The following is a 19313-nucleotide window of genomic DNA, read 5'->3' as shown; positions in this document are numbered from 1 at the left end:
CTACATACCGAGACAATTAACAGAGGTGCCGTTTATATAATCATTACCAACCTTATAAAGATGCATATTTTGGTCAGTTCGTAGGAGACATCGAAAGAAATCATAATTGGAAGCTATTACCACGCTTTCTTCTTCCTCTTTCTCACTGTAGAATCATCGCCCCTAGTTTCAATCATTGAGCTACATGTAATAGCTCCCTTGACTTGGAATTATGCTTATGTAGTCGCCTGCCTCCTTTATGGTACATATAATGCTAGATACCGGTACGTTACCCACTGGAGTCGATATTCAATAGACCTGGGGCATATACTAGTGTCTCCACGCCTGCTGTACGACCTACAAGTAGGTAGATGGCGCCCCTTTCTGCGAATACTGCACTACGCAATGGGTAACATCTATACTTGAGACTACTAGAAATATACAGTACATATAGCTTTAAATAATTTTAACTAGTAAGAATAAATAGGCATATATCTCCCCACCGTCTCAACCGACATCCGATATACTCAAGTATGTAGGGTACCTACACACGGCCAACGGCCACGGCATTCCCGTTCACACTCAGGCTAAACTACGTGCCGTCTGACGTCCAGCGTACCGAGAGCTGCAAGGCGCGTCGTACAAATCACATCAAATGACCCAGTGACCACCCCTATGATTCGCCATACGCAAGAAAACAGGACCGATACCACGGGAAAGGGAAGATTGGGGGCCGCAGCGCAGCAATGTCTCATCTACAATTTACAAACGTTATTCCCATTACTGGGGACGAAATGTGCATTTTCGATGTAGATTATTGTCTCACGTCATTCATTGTGCAGTGTCGATCATACGATGTAGGTAGATATATATGCGTCGTCATCGTAGACATTTTGAAAAATTTCTCATATGCATGCTGTTGAAAATCGCTGCATGCATGCAGTAGGCCAATAGCTACTAACTAGACCGCTACCCCTGATTATATACATCTAATCTCTATTCGCTGGCGTCAATTTCACCATCAGCGGGGGCTTGTGCCACGCAACAAAATTCTTCTGGTTCTCGAGCCAATTGCGGCATTCTGGCATCAGTTCGATATCGAAGTTGTAAATGAGTTTCGCCAGGATGACTCGAGTTTCCATCCTGCCCATAGTGAGTCCTATGCAGTTTAATGGGCCGGAACTGAACGGCTGCGATTAATCGAGTTAGGAGAAACATACACTACGTATTGAATGCTGGGCTCACCTGAAAGTTTTCCCTGGCGTCTTCGGCGTATCTCTCATCACCTAACCAACGCTCGGGGACAAATTTCTTCGCATCCTTAAAGTATTTCTCTGAGCGACTGACAGCGTGGTTATGAATACCAATAATCGAACCTTGAGGAATGAAATACCCATCTACGACGCAACCCCCCGAGGACACTTGACGGGGATTGAAAGCAGTAGCAACTGGGGGCCAAACCCGCATAGCCTCGTCAATCGCAGCAACAAGATATTGTAACTGCGACACGGAGGCGGCTGTAATAGCCTTGTCTGAGTCGAACGTGGATCGGATTTCGTTCTTGGCCCTTTTCATTGTCTCTGGATTGGTGAGTAAAAGGAACAATGTCGTAGCAGAGGCTGTGGCTACGGTTTCCGATCCGGCCATAACTAGCATTTGAGCATTGGCATACATTTGTTCTTTAGTCAGTACCTCTCCAGCTTTGCTTTCGCTAGTAATGAACGACATGTAGTCCGGATGATCGGTTTTCCCAGCAGCCATCCTTTTGTCTACCAAGTCCAATGTAGTCTTGATATGATAGGCCTGTGCATCCGCAAAGCTCTTCGGAGTGAGAAAAATTTGCCAGAACCATAAGGCCCAAGGTGAGATGTCGTTTAGAGCGTGTATGTAAACTCCTCCGGTGAAGTGAGTTACGCTGATACCGACCCAAGGGTGATATTGTTCTTTCTCGATGCATTTGAATACATCTTCCCCGAAAACGAGATCGCCCTGGATATCAAATGTTGCCCACATCGTATATTTTTCTATGTCCACAGCCTCTCCCTTTTGTGTTGCGCCTCTCAACTTTCGGATCATAGAGTCAATATATCCCATTACCAATGGTTCCTGCTCCCGTGAGGCTTTCTCAGAGAAGGCAGGGTTGAGTTGACGGCGTATTCGAGCGTGTTCTTGCACATCGGCTTGAAACATACCAACAGCGCCAAACATCTCCTTAAGGGGTGCAGTCCGCGTATCGCGCGTCAACGGCCCTCCTTTACCGTATCGGGCTCCGTATACCTCTTTGAAAGACGAAGTGCCAGCACAAGAGACTTCATCTGGACTAACTCGTACGACAGGACCATACTTCTCGTGCAATTCGGCGAATTTGTAAGGAGATAAGCCCTGAGCCCGCGACAAGCTCATAGGAAGATGTGAAGCAGCATATAACTTCGGGCCTGGCACGGCAGCTAGGGGATGGAAGAAGACATTGTATATGACCTTGGTGATACCTAGAGCGAATGACTATAAGGAGTTTAGCTATTGATTTATCCGCAATGTGCCCTTGGGTTGGTCTTACCAATAAAATGCTGAACGTCAAAAGCTCTGTCAAAGAAGCGTTTCGAAAAGATGCCAGGAATTCCACAAATCCTGTCGACATTTTGCCTTCTTAACTACCTGAATAGTTATGAGAAGGAAAGGGAATTTATATCTCTACCAATGTTCAACCACGGTGTTTATCAACCATGATGACTGCAGCCTGCATAGCTCATAAATAGCTCCGTCCTACCCTCCTTATCCCCGTGCCCGTGCCCCAACCTGGGGTTCGAGAATCGCCTATATGCGGGGTGTCATTGGTGATGCATCGGATTGGTATCATAAATGGGGGGATGGTAATGACCATGATAGGCACGTTCTATCAGCTGAGCACGGCAACAACCCGGGCTAATGTAAATTACCCATTGATACTTGTTGATCAATGTCCGTCATGTCGGTACTTCAATAACGTAGATTTGATTAGAAACGGGTGAGGGAGATAGTATCATGAGCGAACGCGCAGTTCGCTAGGGCGGACATCGGTGTTGAAAGCCAGCAACGTATCATCTCGTATAAGCCGCCTGGACCGTCGAGGACTACCCATTCCTTGAACATGGCTTAGTTAAAGAACATTACAACTTCATACACACCTTTAGATGTGCCGGGAGTCGGCGGAAGACGCCTCGGTTCTTCAATTTATGTGAGATGAGGCTAGACTCAGGTTTATCCTGTGCCAACCCGGGCCAAGACGTAAATCTTACATTCCGAACTCCCGGATATAAATGACGTCTCCGATTAACGTTTGACTGGAGAAGAGAACCTATTCATTGGTCTATCTCATTGCCCACTTAGAAAATTGCTTTCGGAGTTGAGTTAGTTAGCAGGGGGCCTTGTTCCACTTGGTGGAATTATTTATGTCCGTGGTATCGATTCAAACCTGCTATTGTTGCTGTAGTTCTTGTTACACGAGGATTGTGGAACGTGGGATATCTCAATAGGTGCTCTGCGAGGTTGGTATCCTCGGCAATGTAGCATGTCTAGATGTGTGTATGGAGCTGTAGATTATTATTCTTTTGCCTAGGAATTAGAAGAAGGTAGGTAGCTTTTGATAAATGCTTTCGTCTCATTTCATGAAATTATGATTATACTCATTACTCGTAATATAACCACGTCGTAAATTCGCGTGCCTTGTATACAGAGAGAAGAGGTCCTACGATAATTGATGTTGTATTGGAGAAAGTTTCGAACGCTCGTTGGGGAGCGTCAATTTAATAGCCGTTTGCTTACCTAAACACCGGATAGGGACCCCTACCACTTGAAGATTAGCGGGCTCAACCCCACTATCAGGGGGGAGCTTCAGCGTCAATTAATCCACCAAATGAGAAACAGCTACCCCACATCCAAAATTCCAGATCGTCGGGATCCCGCCGCCAAACTTCAACCTACCAAAGAAACTTCCACCATCATCATCAAGGCCAAACCAATTACAACCTACTAAGATATACCTCTCGCGGCTACCATCTACACTACTACAAGTCACACACACACATAAAAACAAAATGTCGCACGCGCGCATAGAAGAAGTATCCGACAGCGACCTATCCGACCCCAGCGAAGGCGACATCGACGACTTCGTCGAATCCGACATCCTACGACAAAAACAACCTCCCACCACCACTACCTCATCCTCCCGCCCATCAACCCAAATCCCCCCCTCCTCAGGGTCCTTCCTCCAACACCCCTCCACCGCACCAGCACAACAAGTCCAAGCCAGCGACATAAAAGACTACCAAATGCTGTACCCCGTCTACTTCGACTCCACCCGATCCCGCGCCGAAGGCCGACGCGTCCCCAAATCCCTCGCCGTCACCAACCCATTAGCCCGTGAAATAGCCTCAGCATGCGCCTCCCTGCGTCTATCCCCCGTCTTCGAAGCCCACCGCATCCACCCCAAAGACTGGGCGAACCCAGGCCGCGTCCGGGTAAAGCTCCCCTCAAAATCCTCCTCCTCCTCGAAGAACAACAACCCCTACGCCGCGGATGTGAAGAATAAACACCATCTCTACATCCTGATCGCGAAACACTTACAATCGAACCCTACAACCGATCACAGCGATGCGCTACGCCGTGTTAGAGTCCCCGGTTTAAACGCGCCGTCTGATGAGGAGCCTTGGCCCAGGCCGGCTGTGCCGCGGGGTTGGAAGATGGGTGAATTGTTGCCTGCGTATAGTGCTGCTATGACGGGAGGCGGGGTTAGTGAGAATGCGTTTAAGGATATGATGCGTGAGATGCAGGGTGGACCCGGAGGACCTGGTGGTCCGGGAGGTATGCCTGCTGATATGATGAGCATGCTAGGTCAAGGAATGGGAGGATTTGGTGGCCCTGGTGGTATGGGAATGCCAGGCTTAGGTGGCGCGGGACCGAGTGAGAGCAGTGGTGGTGGAGGTGGTGGGAAGAAAGGAAAGAAAGGTAAAGGAAGGGCGTGAGAGCTAAGTGTTAATCCGAAAATGAGATGAGGCATGATGACGGCACATGAGAAGAGGATACTAAGAAGCATCTTATCTACCATATAGCTTCACTTTACGCCCCAATGACTTGTATAATTACGGTCTACAAACATATCTTCAAATATGAACACGAAGAAATGAAAAGTAGATGATTATTGATATAACCTGAAATTTTACCACACGCCATATGCTACGCCGCAATGATAGATGTGATGGTACAAGTTCTAACAAAAGGGTATCTCTCGCACCTGCTCACTCACTCGTTTTCTCCAAGCTCTCATCCCCATAACCCTTGCATCATAGATATACAGTACACTATTACGAAGCAGCTCCTAACCTCCCCTGTAAACCTTCCCACTCTCTAGATCCAACGATCTGCACCTCCCTTGCACTGGTACCAGGTATTACTTTACCATCCGCATCCGGAAGCCTGATCTGCAATTTTGCAGCAGCTTTGCGCATAGACTTTGCGCGGTCCTGTTCCTGTTGTTTCTTTCCACCATGCTCGGTACTGAGCACTACTCTTGCCTTCTGAACCACCGAGTCTTGCCAACTCCGCCAAGCAGCGTAGTCTTCAGCCTGCTTAGCGGCGTGGTACTGCGGCGTGGCACTTGCAGGGCGCCAACCCATCTTGTCTTTGGGCAAAGAGCCAAGATCAAATATCTTAGCGGATGTGGCGAGCCTGAGGAGTTCACCCAATGCATCCCTGCTCTCGGCCGCAACAAGCGCTCTTCGCTGCTCAGCCACAGGAATAGGTTTCTGTAGCGGCTCTGCGAGCCAATCGTGCCTAGCCTGTTCAGTAGCACGCGCACGTCTGTTGTCTTCGCGTAAGTATTTAACAGCTGCTTGTAAGCTGGCAATTTCGGCCTTGAGGGCATCCATCTCGCGGGCAGTAGCCACGGCGCGCTCTTGGCCAGCCTTGGCTCCGGCAGAATTGGATCCCGCTTCGTCGCCGTATGCCCTGCTGTCGCCAGCGATCTTCTTCCACTTATCGCGATCGGCCTCGAGCGTCTTGGCCTCACGGTCTTGTTGCTCAATGTCTTTCTTGAGGCTAGCCACGAGCTCTTGAGCATCCACAATTTGCTGCTCGAGATCTGCAATACGGGATGCCTTGGCATTCGCATCACGCATGCGCGCCTCGAGCGTCTCGATACGGAGATTATTCGTGCTGATGTTCTCATCACGTAGAGCGATGGTGCGACGAGCCTCGTTGTATTGCTCCTTGAGTAGTCGCAGCTCTTCCTCAGCATCAATTGGGATTGTCTTGAGAGCCTTCAGTTCCTGTGCTCGGAGGATCCATGGTGCTGGGCTGCGTTCGAACTCTTGCGTCTGCGACAGATCGGCACAGACTGCTGAGAGGTCGGTAATCTGGCTCGTAAGGACGCGGAGTTTGGATAGATATGTTGAGAATAAGTCCGATTCGGCTGATGAGAAAGCCGTCATCACCGTGTGGTGAACTGTGCTTTGTACTTCGGTGTACGTGAACGGTTCCGCACGGCCTTCTTCGCTCAACAATGCGTGAAGATCCACACCAATCTTTCGAGACATCTCCGCAAGTTCCGAGCTAGCAGCTTCGCATTGCTCAAATGCCTCGGCTGTATCAGGGGTAAGAGCCAATGATCTTGCTCGGAGATCTTCTAGAGATCGTACCGCTTTGCTCATAATCACCTTGGCACTGCGAGTCTGGCTGATTACAGCATCAGACTTCCTAGTGAAGTGCTGAGCAAGCTCATCTTCATCACCATTAGGAGGTATGACTCTTTGAACCAAATCCTTGACGATGTTGAATGCAGTAGCGGCGGATTCCAAATGGCTCTGCATTAAGACAGTCTTCATTTGCATTTCATCCGCAAAACTTTCCAATCCTTCCGAGATGTGGACTTCACCTAGGTGAGTCATAAGAGCAATGGTGCGTTGCAACTCGCTAGCACATTGCTTCTCCTTCAATTCGTCACGTCGCAAGCCATCAATCCAGGCATTGAGAGCTCTCTCGACGGGCTCTAGTTCGTATAATGCTCCTTCAAACTTGGCAAACTCTTCTAGCGAGCAGTGGCTAATAGCATTGACGAAGCGATCGCACATGGAAGAGACCCAGGTAAGTTTGTCCAGTGCATCGCATCCAGCAAACATATCATCTTCGTGGCCAGGATGCGGTTGTCCGTTGACACGCTCCTTGACGAATCCGTGCAGTAAGTTCGCCTTGAAGGCCAACCGACTGAAGCGGAGCAACGCCAATACGGAGTCTTTGTCGACATTGTAGCTTTCGGGGAGGAATAATTTGAGGATTTGGAGGTGTTGCTGAGCCTCTTGGGCGTCCATACGCTGCAATTCAAGATCAATGGTCTTGACTTGTGTCTTGGCAGCTGAGATCTGGAGTTTCTGGTTGAGGTCCATCATCGCTCTCGACTTGCTGTTAAGCTGTTCAGACTCAGCCTCATTGACGGCATGAGATGCGCGGATATCCTCGAGATCAGTTTGAAGATTCGTGACAAGCTCACGGAATCGAGACAGCGTATATTCCAGGTCTCCAATAGTGTCATCCTTCTCAGAAGCCCGTCTTGCTTGTTCCGCAATGACGCTGTCCTTCAGATCGAGTTCTTCCTGCATTTCCTTCTCATTCTGGACGTGGTTGACTTCAAGTTCATCGTTAATTTCCTTGAGGGCCTCGAGATCATCTATCACAGCCTTCAATTCGTTAATGTGTTCGGATTGCTGCAATTTCTCATAGCTGAGCTGCTCAATCATTGCCTCCGCGCCCAAGTTGTCATCAAGTTGCTGTCGGAGGTCTTCTGCACGAGTTTCAGACTCTAGCAGTTTCTCCTTAGCAATCTCATATTGTTCCTTGACGGCATCAAACTCCTCAAGGTCCTTCTCCAAAGCTTTAATTTGTGCTTTCGACTCCTCCTCTTGCTGCTGAGTGATATCTCGTAATCTAATGAGTGCTTCACGTAGTCGTTCATTGTGTCGCTCCATCTGAAGCCATCCTGCACTTGCCCTCTCTTCTGGGGACATACCCTGAGAATACTCAGCATTCTCCTCGCGTAATACCTCGACCTCAAGTTCAAGTTCCTCTGCTTTCTGTTTCAAGGCCTCGAGCTCAGCCTTGTAAACCTCGGCAGTTTCTTCGGCCATCTCTCGATCCAATGTCGCGAGCTCCATAACAGTCTCATGTTCTGCTTGGAGGTTTTCGATCTGACCTAGGCGTTCTTCCGCTTCCTTCAATTGCTTCCGTAGACTGACATTTTCCTGAGCCGTAATTTGAAACTTGCTCTCGATTTTCTTATTAATATTCTCAAACTTATCCCGTTGCTCCTGAAGCCTTTCCACTTCTTTTATCTTTTCTCGGTCTTCCAATCGCTTTCGTTCAAGTACTTTAAGTTTTGCTTTTAGATCCTCATTTTCTCTACTTACTGCATTGGCATTAGCAGCAGTTGGGCGAGTACTAGGACCCGCGCTTCCAGGTGCCCTTGAAGGGGTTGCTTTTGAAGTTGCCGCCGATGGCCCGGCAGTAAGTTTCTCTAGAGCCCTAGTTCTAGAGCGAACGGGGCTAATCGCTTGCTCTCCATCACTCTTAAGAGGAGAGCCTAGATCCGACCTATTCCCGCCTTCATTCCCAGATAAGGAATCCCCCGATCGCACTCTTCCAGAAGCAGGGCGAGGGCGAGCAGCCGCTGTAGAAACACGCCCGCCAATTGGCCTTGTAGCTCCGCTTACAGTTCTTGTAGCAGTAGTAGATGATACTGATGTTTGTCTTCTACCCGCAGCGGAAGGTAGTGCTGGTGGTCCCATAGATGTTCGGCCGGCTCCAACTGACGGGCGTGGTTTGGCTCCGATTGACGAGACACGGGCATTCGACGGTGTACCGGTTCTTGAAGTCGCAACACTAGACGCAGCGGTCGCAAGCTGTTTCGTAGGGGATTTCGTAGGAGACTATCATATTAGAGTTAGGATAGGGGATATTAAAGATACAATAGGTTAAGTGACACGTACCCTCGCTATACTAGAAGGTCGAGATGTCCTAGGTACCGGACTCGGACTTGGAGCATTTAGACTCATCCTCTTTCCCATTGTAGGGTCCGTCACAGAGCTTGATCGTCCGGCGACTGTGCTAGTTCGCGACCCTCTACGGATAGGGGCAGCAGCCGCTTTCGGAGCCGGAGCAGCTTGCAATATGGTCACTGTAGTAGGTCGAACGAACATGCCCTTTCCAGGCGAGCAATCGAAATATCGCTCGCCTTGGACTGATCCATCGTTTTTCCCACGGTCATCCTCAAGCTCGACACCGACCCATTCACCAACGGCGAAATGGGTTTGGCCGACATAACGAACGATTGCATTACGGCCATCGCTAAGCCGAATTGACTGCCCTACTGCTATCTCCGACATACTGGGCAGTTTTCCCTGGTAGTTAGTACATAATGTAAGAGAGAGAAGGTCAGGGGGGGGTGTGTTGGCCCTGACTGGAGATTGTCGGTGACGTCTAAGAAATAAAAAATGAAGCTTCTTTGTTTCGAAGTTCGTTTCTAAGTTCGTCAGTTACATCGGTACGCGTTCCCTAATCCGTCACGCGAATGTTGATTACCTCATCGGAGTTATTGCGGGTAATTACTTATTACGGTCCAATCATACAGTAGACCCGACCAGTCACACACGGTATTGGTAACACTAGTGCAAATCATAAAGAGGAACCCACTTTTCGATGCGCTCATCCACTTCACTCACTCAAGACATTGCACTTGCCAGATATCCCTAGTTAAACAATTAAAGCAAGGAAAGTCTAAGGGATTGATTCATAGAGACCACTAACAATACAATCGATTTACGTTGCCTATCTAGGTAGGTTCGCACTAAAGATCTACCCTATCGCATCCGACACTCGATAATGCAGTACATTACCCGATTCGTCTTTAAGAGGTCTCACATTTACCACGATGATCCGGAAAAGTAAGACTTTGCGGGATCATAGGAGAAAAAAAGGAAAAGGCCAAGCGACCTTATAGACTACGAACAATATGTAGGGTATGTTAACCTATTTCCAGCCTGTTTCCAACTCGATTTATTACATGATTCCAATCCTCCGTACGTACAGACATCATTAGTGAAGTCATTTCCAGCGCCGAATATTGTATCCCGTCTAGTATCCTCCTTTTATTTCCCTCCTATAGAGAGTCAACCAAAATCACAAATCAAAAAAGGACATCATGAGCGAGTCATATGGCCAGCTCTGAAGCTCCCATTGCGCACCCATTCGATGATCTCGAAGCCGAGCCGTCTCTCTAACTTCTCATCTACACCCTTCCCCTCGGCTACACGTAACACCATGACAGCCGAATTGACGAATTCAACACAGTTGTTACCTTGTAACTCTGCATCTGTACCCTTCTTAACGTATATGGTCAAGTCAGGCCCTATAATACCCCGCCACAGTGTCGCTACCCACTGCCAGTGGTCCTCAGCCCGATAGGCGTCATTAACATGCAGTGAGCTAGCGTATCTTTCTGAGACAGTCATACTGTACCCATCCGCTACAATAGCGACGGGTAGCCTAGGGCTAGATTTCAATGGTGCTTCTTCAGCAGCTCTAGCGCTTTCACCCGTCTCACTGCCCGTAGCAGGTGGATTATTCGTAATGTATTTTATCAAATCCTCGGACGTCTTGTGCCATTTTAACATCTGGGTAACGTAAGTCGCTAGTGGACTTATGTGTCCCGTCCGCTTCGACAAGCCTTTTTCGATTGGTTCTTGTTCATGTTGCTCATCGCTGCTGTCCCTGTCGCTGGTCTCCCTTATACTACCCTGGTTTTCTTCCGTCCATGTTTTCACGGCGTAGTCGCCTGAGATAGATAGTGATTTCTCAACTACAGAGGCTACCTCCTTCAGAACAGACGGTGTTGCGCCCTCGATAGCAATGAGAGGACCTCGTGTTTCGAACATTGGTTCTCCGGAGGGTGGGGGTTGCAACGGTGGGCTGACAACTCGCAACACATCAAGTTTTAATAGGAATGACCATTTTGATGGGCCGTGCTGCTGTTGCTGCTGCAGTTGTGGTTGCGATTGTCTAGCCGGAGCGCCGGCACCATCAACAATTCCCAGGCCAGTGCCATGGGAAGGCTGAGCAGCGGAGACCACACGTCCCGAGCCTGACTCTGAGCTCATCGCGGGTGAGTTTGGTAACTGCGTCTGCAATGGAGGTAATCGAAGTGACTCGTCAACAAATCCAGCATTGTGACGGCTTGAGGTCGAGACAGGCTGATATACTACTGAAGGACGCGGCGGTGGTTGCATATGAGATTGGTTCGGATAGCCATGTTGCTGGTACTGCATCCTAGGCAACGATCCTCCAGGCGCGTAACCCGCCGCTGTTACAGGTGGCTGGCTGAAAGATGGCCGCTGGTAACGAGGGTCTGCTGGCATGTAGCCCATGGGCGGTGATCTAGGGACAAGTATGTTCGGTCCGTTGAAACGACGTCGTTTCGTTTCTGCTACCGGCGACATCATCGGGTAGTCCTCGTCGATGTTATGGAGGTGCGGTTGTGTGTATCTACGGTCGTGTGCGTCGAGTGACATTGTGCTAGAGGAAGATCCTCGTCGTAGGTGGTCTGTCTCTATCACCCGTGGATTTGGTGTTACATAGGGGGGCATATTAGGTCCGGGTCTTGAGAGCTCGGGCGTCGCAGCACTAAAAGGAGTAGATGGTGTCCTAGGTGTTGCGATGTAACGGCCACCACACTTGGGGCAGTGGCCAGGATCCTCGCCGGTCGCAGGTAACGGTCGGCTACCTGCGGCCTTTCCCCCTCGACGAGGCTGGTATCTATAGTCTGGATACTGACGCTGGTGGCGTATCTTCTCTTCTTCCGCTAGTCGCTTCCAGTTGTTCTTAATCTCCTCAGGTTGTTCCCTCCACTGCTCGCCAATAAGCTTCGAGATTTCGGGATTTGCAAGGCCCGGATGCCGGGCCGCGACTTGGCCTTGGTAGTGTTGTCGATAAAGAATAAAAGCTGTTGAAAGGGGAGGGGGTTAGCAAGCCCAAAAGTTAGCCTCATATTTTTTCTAGATCTAGACTGCTTTTCAAAAAAATTTCGATCGAGACCTGTGCGTTGCAAATCAGGATAAGACAAGAAAAAAAAAATTAGGTCTCGACCCTTTCATTTCCGCACCCCCTTTGACTCTCAGACACAAACACAGCCTCCCTCCGAACAAAGAGATAGATTCCCCCGAGAATGCCGCCTCGGACCGGGGTTTTCTTCTGAAACCCGGTCGAATTGCCGGGGAAGAGGGAATACGAAATAATAAGGGGACAGAAGGGAAAACGGGTGGAAGGGGAGTTTTCAGCTCTAGTTAGAGTCTGGAACACCCCCCTTTCGTCAAAAAGTCAAGAAAGGACGGGAGCCAACAGAATAAAGACAGACGTACCATTGCGTGGCCTAGGAACTTTCGGAGCCTTCGTACAGAGGCATATCAATTCTCTTGGCCCTTCGCTCGTATTTGAATTTGCCGTGGTCGGTGTATAGAGTCGGAGATCTTGTATCCGGGGTTGATTGGCTTCTTCGACGTCAATGGAGTACGCTCGTTTTCGATGCAGCTTAGTAGACGTAGCAGATGCAGAATCATCGTCGGTCATATGTGTATCGATCGAGGGTGCCATATGTGACCTTGCTACCGCTGTTGATGATGCCTCTCGACTATCGGGGGTACTTGCTGCCATAGTAGCTTGTGTTTTGTTCTGTCTCGTGGGACTAGTCGTCAGTGTAGTCGAGGGAGCTTTGGTCGGGAGAGACGACCGGCCCTTGGGGGAAGTAGAGGGAGAGGTTTGATTGCTATTAATTTCGGCCATGTTTCTCGCAAACGGGTGAACCCCAAGCGTGGTATGTCGGTGAAGAGGGAACGGGCGGCTCAAGAAGCGGAGTACCAACCGGCAACATACACTACTTTACACTACTACAACGACCACCGGAGATTCGGGTGGGGTCAAGGTCTATGGAGAGAAAAAGATCCCCGAGAGACTGTGACGATAGCGACGATGGCAATTGATAAGCTAACTATGTCGTTGTAGGCGTGTATGTGGTGGCGATAGATTGGAGAGCAGAGACATAAGACATGAATAAATGGTGTGGGCAACAACCAAGGGCTTGTTAGGATTGTTTTCTTTGTTGCTTCCTCTCCATTCATAAGGCATTACTTAGGAGACAATGATCCTTAGCCTAGAAGAGTGCCACCGCCACTACTTCTGTTGTTGCTGTTGCTGCCACTTCCACGTCTTCTCCTGTGCACGCAAATACGAGACTAACACTGGCCATTATCCAGAGGGTGTGTGACCAGCGTAGTTAGCAATTAGAATAAAGCGGGTAAGTGAGTAGTAAGGTCGAGAGGCGAAGGGTATGTAAGAAGAGAAGAAAAAAAAAGGAGATAGGTTCCTTTGGGTTTGTGTCTCGGGAATATACTGAGAGCCCAAGGTTGTTGCAGATTGAGGAGCCACATCTCTCTATCTCTTCTCTAACGTATCCTTTCCCTACCCCTTTTCTTTGTCCAGCGTTTGCAACAACTAGGCTTAACAACCACGTTACCGTTCGCAGTAGCCCATGATAGGTCAGTCATTCTACCCGCGGGGACAAAAGTCCATAGAAGCCATACAAAGTGACAAAAGTTTCCTTCTCAAGATCAATGGTCAATCTTCAATAGAGCCTTGTTCGACATTGTTCAAAGAAGCTGAGGTTTTGCTCCTTACTTTAGACTAGGTACCCAACTTGACATATTGTTAACAAGACAAACCCCATAGCCACCAAGGCCACACCTACATACAATACCAGGAATGTTCCGTCCGTCCTCCGGCTGGAACGGAGAGAATGTCTCCTTGTCTTTCACAAGCCCCCTCTATTCCTAGAAATAACAAAGACAATGTTAACCGAAATTAGCCCAGGTATTAGTGACCTGCCTTCTAATTTTCTCATTGTTCAAACCAAGTTTTTTCTTCGCTGAAGAATTAAATGTCGTTTTGCAATGTCTTAAAAGGTCTTCTTCTCGGGGTGGGTAATCCGGAAGCAAAGCAACCAACCAACCGGATTGTCTCTTAATTGATTTGATATGAACAACCAACGCAGCAGCACGCATGCCTGGGTACCTTAACTACCTACGGTACGCTTTAGGAACTCCGAAACCCCTCCATAAATGTAATTTTCCTAACCCGAATCCCTTTTGTTGCGGTTCTGGAGCCGCAGCCTTGCGAAATTAGATTATTACGATCAGTCCCGTTTTTGTGGTTCAAGGCATCCCGTCTGTAAGACATAACCACGTTCATGAAATAAATCCGCGCCCTGTCTCACCTGCCAACAAATCGGCACTTCGGCGCGCATCGAGGAAGAGTTCCTCGCATTCTGCAACGTCTTGTACGTCAATTTGGCTGCGACCGTTGACTCGAGCAAGAATGCTATTTTCACACGTTAGTAACAAATTAATATGACAAATGAGTAGATAGGGCTCTAAAATACCTTGCTGGAGTTAATAACTGTATACAATATCGCAGACTGATGCGCACGCCATGCTCTGCGATCTTGTCGATAGCGGCGTCGGTAACCTGTACACCCTCTGTAGTTGCTCGGATGCGTACAATTCTCTTGATCTCTTCGGCGTCGTACGGCGTAGTGGGGATGATGAGCAATCGAGCGAGGAAATCCGGCGGAATTCCGTGCGCAGCCACAACGCCATCTGTACCACGTATCGCACACATACCTCGGTTGGAGGCAAGCACAACGATTGGCGAAATAGAAGACTCCAATGCTCGGTTAAGATACGTAAAGCATTCAATATCAAGCATATGCGCCTATTGCAAGTTAGTTCACCAATTCCAGTTTAAATTTTGGAGTAGGTATTTCGTACCTCGTCAATGAACAAGACACCAGGAACAAGCTCGGCCACACCTTGGTCGATGTACTTGCTGACAACCTTGTCAATCTCTCCTCGTAGCTTATCCGTAATCTCCGTCATCTTGGGCTTCATCAGCTGGCCCATCATGCTCATGATATCTTGGCCGCCTTGTGGTCTGGCGTTGGCAACGTCTAGGTCGTGAAGTGTGACATCTTGTACAATTTCCTTCTTCTTGTGTACCTCGCCCTTCGGAATAGGGACATATTCTTCCGCCTCGAGATCAAATTCGGTAGCGTATGCATCCGATCGTCCAACTCGCTTACAAGCACCAGTATTCGCCTCGATGTAGATGACGTCTCCGACCGTGACTCTCTCCTTTTGGATAGCCTCGTATATGCTCGGGTCTAGTCGAAGCTTCTTCTGGCCTCTTGCGCTCTTCAATCCTATCAGAAGTGTACTAATAGTCTTCCCGTATCCGCCTAATGGATTCTCGGCCTCTTCCGGGGTAAGTTCTGTGACTTCACCCTCGTAAACCTCCTTTGTCTCGCGCACTTTCAAACCGATCGCCCTTCGGAAGTTCTCCATCAGTACTTCTGTCTTCTTCACCTCTGTCGAATAGATCTCGCTGCCAACGATGGGGCAAAAGGGAATCTTGGTTCCGAGTTCGTGGCTGAGGGCGAGGGCGAGGGCCGTCTTTCCGGTTCCAGGTCCTCCAGCAAGCAATACACCTCGTCCAGCCATCTTCTGGGCGCGGATTAGATCGACAACGACACCGGCGGCCTATGTTAGGTGAAATAGAATATGTCAGCCTCGTCGAATAAATAATTGGTAATGTTCACAGCTTGAAACTCACCTCTCGAGCCTGTTGTTGGCCTACAAAGCCACCGGCTTGCTTCTCAGCTGTGCCATCAGATTTCAGGCCCAATCCTTTAATATGGGTATGGGCTGCTGTGCGATTCTCGCGGTTGTTGCCCTTGACCTCGCTGATTTGCACCATCTTGGCGAAGGGATGATTGTGTCGCCGAGTAGAAGTGGAAGCGCCTTGGTAGGTACTGCGAATTTCAATCAGCGATCGTACTTGGATAATAATTAGAGGATTTTTTCGGAAACGAAATGTTAACGAGCTTGAATTTGTGTGAAAACCAGCGTCGCATAAGAAATTATGAATTTATCAGAGTTGGGAGCTTGGATTGGAAGGTTGGAGCTTTAGAGTCGCGAAACTTTTCTGGGTCGCGACTGTGGGGACCGTTTATATACTGTGCTTGATTACTGTATGTGCTAAGGTAAGGCACGGTATAGTACTAGGTACATTCATCATCGTAACTGCCTTTCACTCTTAACATTCGCATAGAAGTGACGATGACGTCTATTTCTATTTAAATTTAAATATATAAGTTCTATTCAAAATTCAAACCTTCCAACCTTTCTATAGCAATTCAATATTTCCCATTCGTTACTCACTCATGGCTAAATTTACCCAGCCTCTTCTTATACAAGGTAGGACAAAGCCAGCATACGCCTCATACATCTACAAGCGCTCTAACATGACGCCTTCTTCCTCTTCTTCTTCTCTATCTAAATCATCGCTCAACATCGGAGCACTTTCACTGTCCGCCGCAGCCGCAAAAGCTGCAGCTCCTATTTCTACATCATTGATCCCATCATTCTCCTTTCTCTTTTCATCTCCCTTCTTCGTGAGTGCAACCCAAAGAGCACTTCCGATGATCAATCCACACCCAGTAAGACTCGTCCAGCCCATAATATGCCCAAAAACAAAACGATCGAAACCCGCCGCGAAGAGCATGTGTGTGTAGATCATAGCTGTGGCGCGGTTGCTCTTCTCGGAAGCTAGACCGGCTGTCATCAGCATCTGCATAACCAATCCGCATACCCCGACGATCAAAAGAAACGCAACTTGTTTCATTGAATGTGGTAGTTCGAAACGTAAATTCGGCTGGTCGTATTCAAGAATCGGCGCAAGCGTGAGAGTCGCGGTCGTAACAACCACACTATACATGCTAAAATAATTGACCGATATCAAAGGATGGGCACGTTTTCCGATACATCTCAGCGTCGTAATCGCACCGGCTGCTCCTAGTACCCCCAGAAGGGCGAAACCGACAGCGGACAAACGTTGGGCGCTCGTAACGACATGCTCTCCACCAGGGTATGATATTTCGTCTACTGTGCTATTTGCGACAGCCTCCATTGCTATACCGCTACCAGTAGATGAAGATGAGGCACCCGAAAAGAGGGACACGGGTCGAGTGATCAAGATAACTCCTCCGAGAGCTATAAATGAAGCGATCTGCTCTTTCCGCGTGAACGGGTCATGCAGAAGGACATGGCATATATATCCAGCAATATTCGGAGCGAGGAAGGTGATAACGGTTGCGTCGGCCAATGGTATATATCTGACAGAATACCACATACCGTATATACCGAAGAAACCAGTGAACCCCCTAAATAATAACAGCCACCGGATCTCCTTAGGCCCTAGTATACCATTTGGGACTTTCTTCCACCATATATACAACCATGCCCCTATTGCCGTCATCGTCATCCTTGCGAAAAGAACTTGGATCGGGTGCATGCCTCCCTCTTCTACTTCAAGAAGCCGAGCCGCAAGGTTCATCGATGCTCCGAAGAACTGGGCTAGAAACATCAGGATAGGGGCTTTGTTCTTCCGCCATGTTGATTCACACCATCCTCGAAATCCTAGTTTAGGACGAATCCCCCTGTGTTTCGAAGGGGGCCCAGGTGATGGACCCCTCGAGGTAATCGGAACGGTCAGCCCATTTGGAGAAAATGAGTCTAGATCGATTTCTACAATAGTAGATGAATCTGACTTGAATGTGCCTCGCTTATCGGGTTTATTGATTGAAGTAGAGAGGTTAGAGGGAATGGTGTCCCTATCGTTATCGGAGACTTGTTTAGTTTTGGGAGTAAACACAAAAGACGACATGATTATTAACGACCAGGAGGCCCTTCAATTAATCCTTAAGGCACGGACTCCATATGCAGTCACATAAGACCTAGATACAACAATATGAGTAATACAAGCGGCAGGTTCACGATATACAACGCATCGCCGATTCCTCTATCAATAATACTTCTAGAAAAGAATGAAGTGTTTAAGACGAAAGGTGCCAGCAACCCACCATTTCGAAGGTTAGACCTCTTATGAGCTTATGAGCGGGGGGATGGCAAACAATAAAGAAGAATAGCGTGCTTCCTTCTTCTGGGACACACCAAATCCCAAATGCAACCACAACATACAGAAGCGTCCGCACCGGCCGAAAGCTTATGTGGGGACTGGGCAACTCTCTTGAACGGGATACGACGGTGTCTTTGAACGTGGGAAGACTAAGGATGCATCATGGGGAGGAAGCGCTAATACTAACCACAGATTCGGCTTCTACGGCTATCGGACTGTCTCAAGAAGGTCAGTTATCATCACTAGATTATGGGGTCTAGAGCCCTGTGATCGCCCTGTCCACCCCGATGTCGCGGGCGCTTCTTGGCGAATCGGCGGCTACCCCGCGTTATTCGCGTGGACCAAGCTGCCGGTCAGCCGGACTAGTAATCGCCTTATTCGGTATATAGAAGGTCTAGGTGGACATTTCTACTAGGTAAGTAAGGTTGTAATACTTCTAACTCCCGATGTGACAAAACGTAACGGTCGGTACCTGAGGTACCTATCTCAGCCCAACAAATGAAGAGAAGTAGATCTTCTAACGTTTAAGGACGAAAATGGGTTTCTGTACCATTAAATGTTAAAGTAAATGCCGAGCCGCACCGCCATCGATTACGACGTCTAATTATTCAAATCTAAGGTTATTGGGGGCTTTTTACATCAAGCGATTCCGTAAACCCCTTTGGATAACCTAGAGGCGATCACAGGTAATCCGATTCATTAAAGACATCTTAAGGAGGGGTGCAACGATGCTAAGCTTAACCAACGGCTATGCAAGGAACCTCCATAATTCACCTAATATCGGACGCGCGTTTAATTCGTTATATTTGTTGATTACTTATTACTATTCGGTAGTATATCGAGACCCGGCCAGGGTGGTATTATACGCATCCATTTGTATGAAACGGTTCGAGTTGCCAACTCCGAGCCAAGCCTTCGTCATTGAATCCCATTGACATCAAAGGTAGCTACTATTATCATTAATTCAGCAGCACTTATCCATATAATGGAAGCAAGGAGATAAATGCGTCTTTGAATCAAGAGTAACGACCTCCGGAACTAGATCCTTCCGGGCAGTAGGGACCGCAAATCGGAAAAAATGACATCCCTTACTTCCTCTTCTCCCTGTATCGCTGGTAGCACGCAATACGCTGTATTTAAAGTAAGATCTATGTAATAATAGATGTCTATATACATATTGGCCTTAATCGGCTACTTCGGTGTCGTCTAAGGGTTGCTACCCTAGCAAGAGATTC

The 19313-nt window shown here is 48.4% G+C and overlaps 6 protein-coding genes across 6 annotated transcripts; 1 reads left to right on the top strand and 5 right to left on the bottom strand.

Moving 5' to 3' along the window:
- Nucleotides 1-935: 935 nt before the first annotated feature.
- On the bottom strand, nucleotides 936-2716 carry F4822DRAFT_248097 (benzoate 4-monooxygenase cytochrome P450). The gene is made up of 3 exons (XM_051454392.1): nucleotides 2537-2716; nucleotides 1225-2481; nucleotides 936-1169 (listed from the first exon to the last, which is right to left on the bottom strand). The coding sequence occupies exons 1-3, from the start codon at nucleotides 2615-2617 to the stop codon at nucleotides 969-971; spliced, it is 1539 nt and encodes a 512-aa protein (XP_051314262.1). The 5' UTR covers nucleotides 2618-2716; the 3' UTR covers nucleotides 936-968.
- Nucleotides 2717-3895: 1179 nt separating this feature from the next.
- On the top strand, nucleotides 3896-5136 carry F4822DRAFT_402970 (signal recognition particle, SRP19 subunit). Its single transcript, XM_051458072.1, has one exon. The coding sequence runs from the start codon at nucleotides 4053-4055 to the stop codon at nucleotides 4977-4979; it is 927 nt and encodes a 308-aa protein (XP_051314261.1). The 5' UTR covers nucleotides 3896-4052; the 3' UTR covers nucleotides 4980-5136.
- On the bottom strand, nucleotides 5137-9534 carry F4822DRAFT_402969 (CAP-Gly domain-containing protein). Its single transcript, XM_051458071.1, has 2 exons — nucleotides 8991-9534; nucleotides 5137-8930 (listed from the first exon to the last, which is right to left on the bottom strand). Exons 1-2 carry the CDS (start codon nucleotides 9384-9386, stop codon nucleotides 5319-5321), a joined length of 4008 nt encoding a protein of 1335 aa, XP_051314260.1. The 5' UTR covers nucleotides 9387-9534; the 3' UTR covers nucleotides 5137-5318.
- Nucleotides 9535-10002: 468 nt separating this feature from the next.
- On the bottom strand, nucleotides 10003-12834 carry F4822DRAFT_443434 (uncharacterized protein; the record flags this gene model as incomplete). The annotated part of the gene is made up of 2 exons (XM_051463111.1): nucleotides 10003-11998; nucleotides 12414-12834. The coding sequence occupies 2 exons, from the start codon at nucleotides 12832-12834 to the stop codon at nucleotides 10200-10202; spliced, it is 2220 nt and encodes a 739-aa protein (XP_051314259.1). The 3' UTR covers nucleotides 10003-10199.
- A 1365-nt stretch (nucleotides 12835-14199) lies between these two features.
- On the bottom strand, nucleotides 14200-16069 carry F4822DRAFT_248048 (TBP-interacting protein). The gene is made up of 4 exons (XM_051454391.1): nucleotides 15715-16069; nucleotides 14874-15641; nucleotides 14486-14817; nucleotides 14200-14424 (listed from the first exon to the last, which is right to left on the bottom strand). Exons 1-4 carry the CDS (start codon nucleotides 15856-15858, stop codon nucleotides 14292-14294), a joined length of 1377 nt encoding a protein of 458 aa, XP_051314258.1. The 5' UTR covers nucleotides 15859-16069; the 3' UTR covers nucleotides 14200-14291.
- Nucleotides 16070-16209: 140 nt separating this feature from the next.
- Nucleotides 16210-18328, bottom strand: F4822DRAFT_402965 (uncharacterized protein). Its single transcript, XM_051458070.1, has one exon. The coding sequence runs from the start codon at nucleotides 17824-17826 to the stop codon at nucleotides 16390-16392; it is 1437 nt and encodes a 478-aa protein (XP_051314257.1). The 5' UTR covers nucleotides 17827-18328; the 3' UTR covers nucleotides 16210-16389.
- Between the last annotated feature and the right edge of the window lie 985 nt (nucleotides 18329-19313).

Source organism: Hypoxylon trugodes (assembly GCF_022578975.1).
Source record: "Hypoxylon trugodes strain CBS 135444 unplaced genomic scaffold F4822scaffold_5, whole genome shotgun sequence".
Taxonomy (NCBI): domain Eukaryota; kingdom Fungi; phylum Ascomycota; class Sordariomycetes; order Xylariales; family Hypoxylaceae; genus Hypoxylon; species Hypoxylon trugodes.
Note: the sequence above shows the minus strand (reverse complement) of the source record. Positions and strands in the feature narration are given on the sequence as shown.

Excerpts from the sequence above, each read along its gene's own strand:
- F4822DRAFT_248097 (XM_051454392.1), bottom strand. The coding sequence starts at position 2,617 with ATGTCGACAGGATTTGTGGAATTCCTGGCATCTTTTCGAAACGCTTCT. Across the intron at positions 2,482-2,536 it reads TGACGTTCAGCATTTTATTG|TCATTCGCTCTAGGTATCAC; the intron begins GTAAGACCAACC and ends AACTCCTTATAG. Across the intron at positions 1,170-1,224 it reads ACGCCAGGGAAAACTTTCAG|CCGTTCAGTTCCGGCCCATT; the intron begins GTGAGCCCAGCA and ends GATTAATCGCAG.
- F4822DRAFT_402970 (XM_051458072.1), top strand. The coding sequence starts at position 4,053 with ATGTCGCACGCGCGCATAGAAGAAGTATCCGACAGCGACCTATCCGAC.
- F4822DRAFT_402969 (XM_051458071.1), bottom strand. The coding sequence starts at position 9,386 with ATGTCGGAGATAGCAGTAGGGCAGTCAATTCGGCTTAGCGATGGCCGT. Across the intron at positions 8,931-8,990 it reads GACCTTCTAGTATAGCGAGG|TCTCCTACGAAATCCCCTAC; the intron begins GTACGTGTCACT and ends CTAATATGATAG.
- F4822DRAFT_248048 (XM_051454391.1), bottom strand. The coding sequence starts at position 15,858 with ATGGTGCAAATCAGCGAGGTCAAGGGCAACAACCGCGAGAATCGCACA. Across the intron at positions 15,642-15,714 it reads GCCAACAACAGGCTCGAGAG|GCCGCCGGTGTCGTTGTCGA; the intron begins GTGAGTTTCAAG and ends CACCTAACATAG. Across the intron at positions 14,818-14,873 it reads GTGTCTTGTTCATTGACGAG|GCGCATATGCTTGATATTGA; the intron begins GTACGAAATACC and ends AACTTGCAATAG.
- F4822DRAFT_402965 (XM_051458070.1), bottom strand. The coding sequence starts at position 17,826 with ATGTCGTCTTTTGTGTTTACTCCCAAAACTAAACAAGTCTCCGATAAC.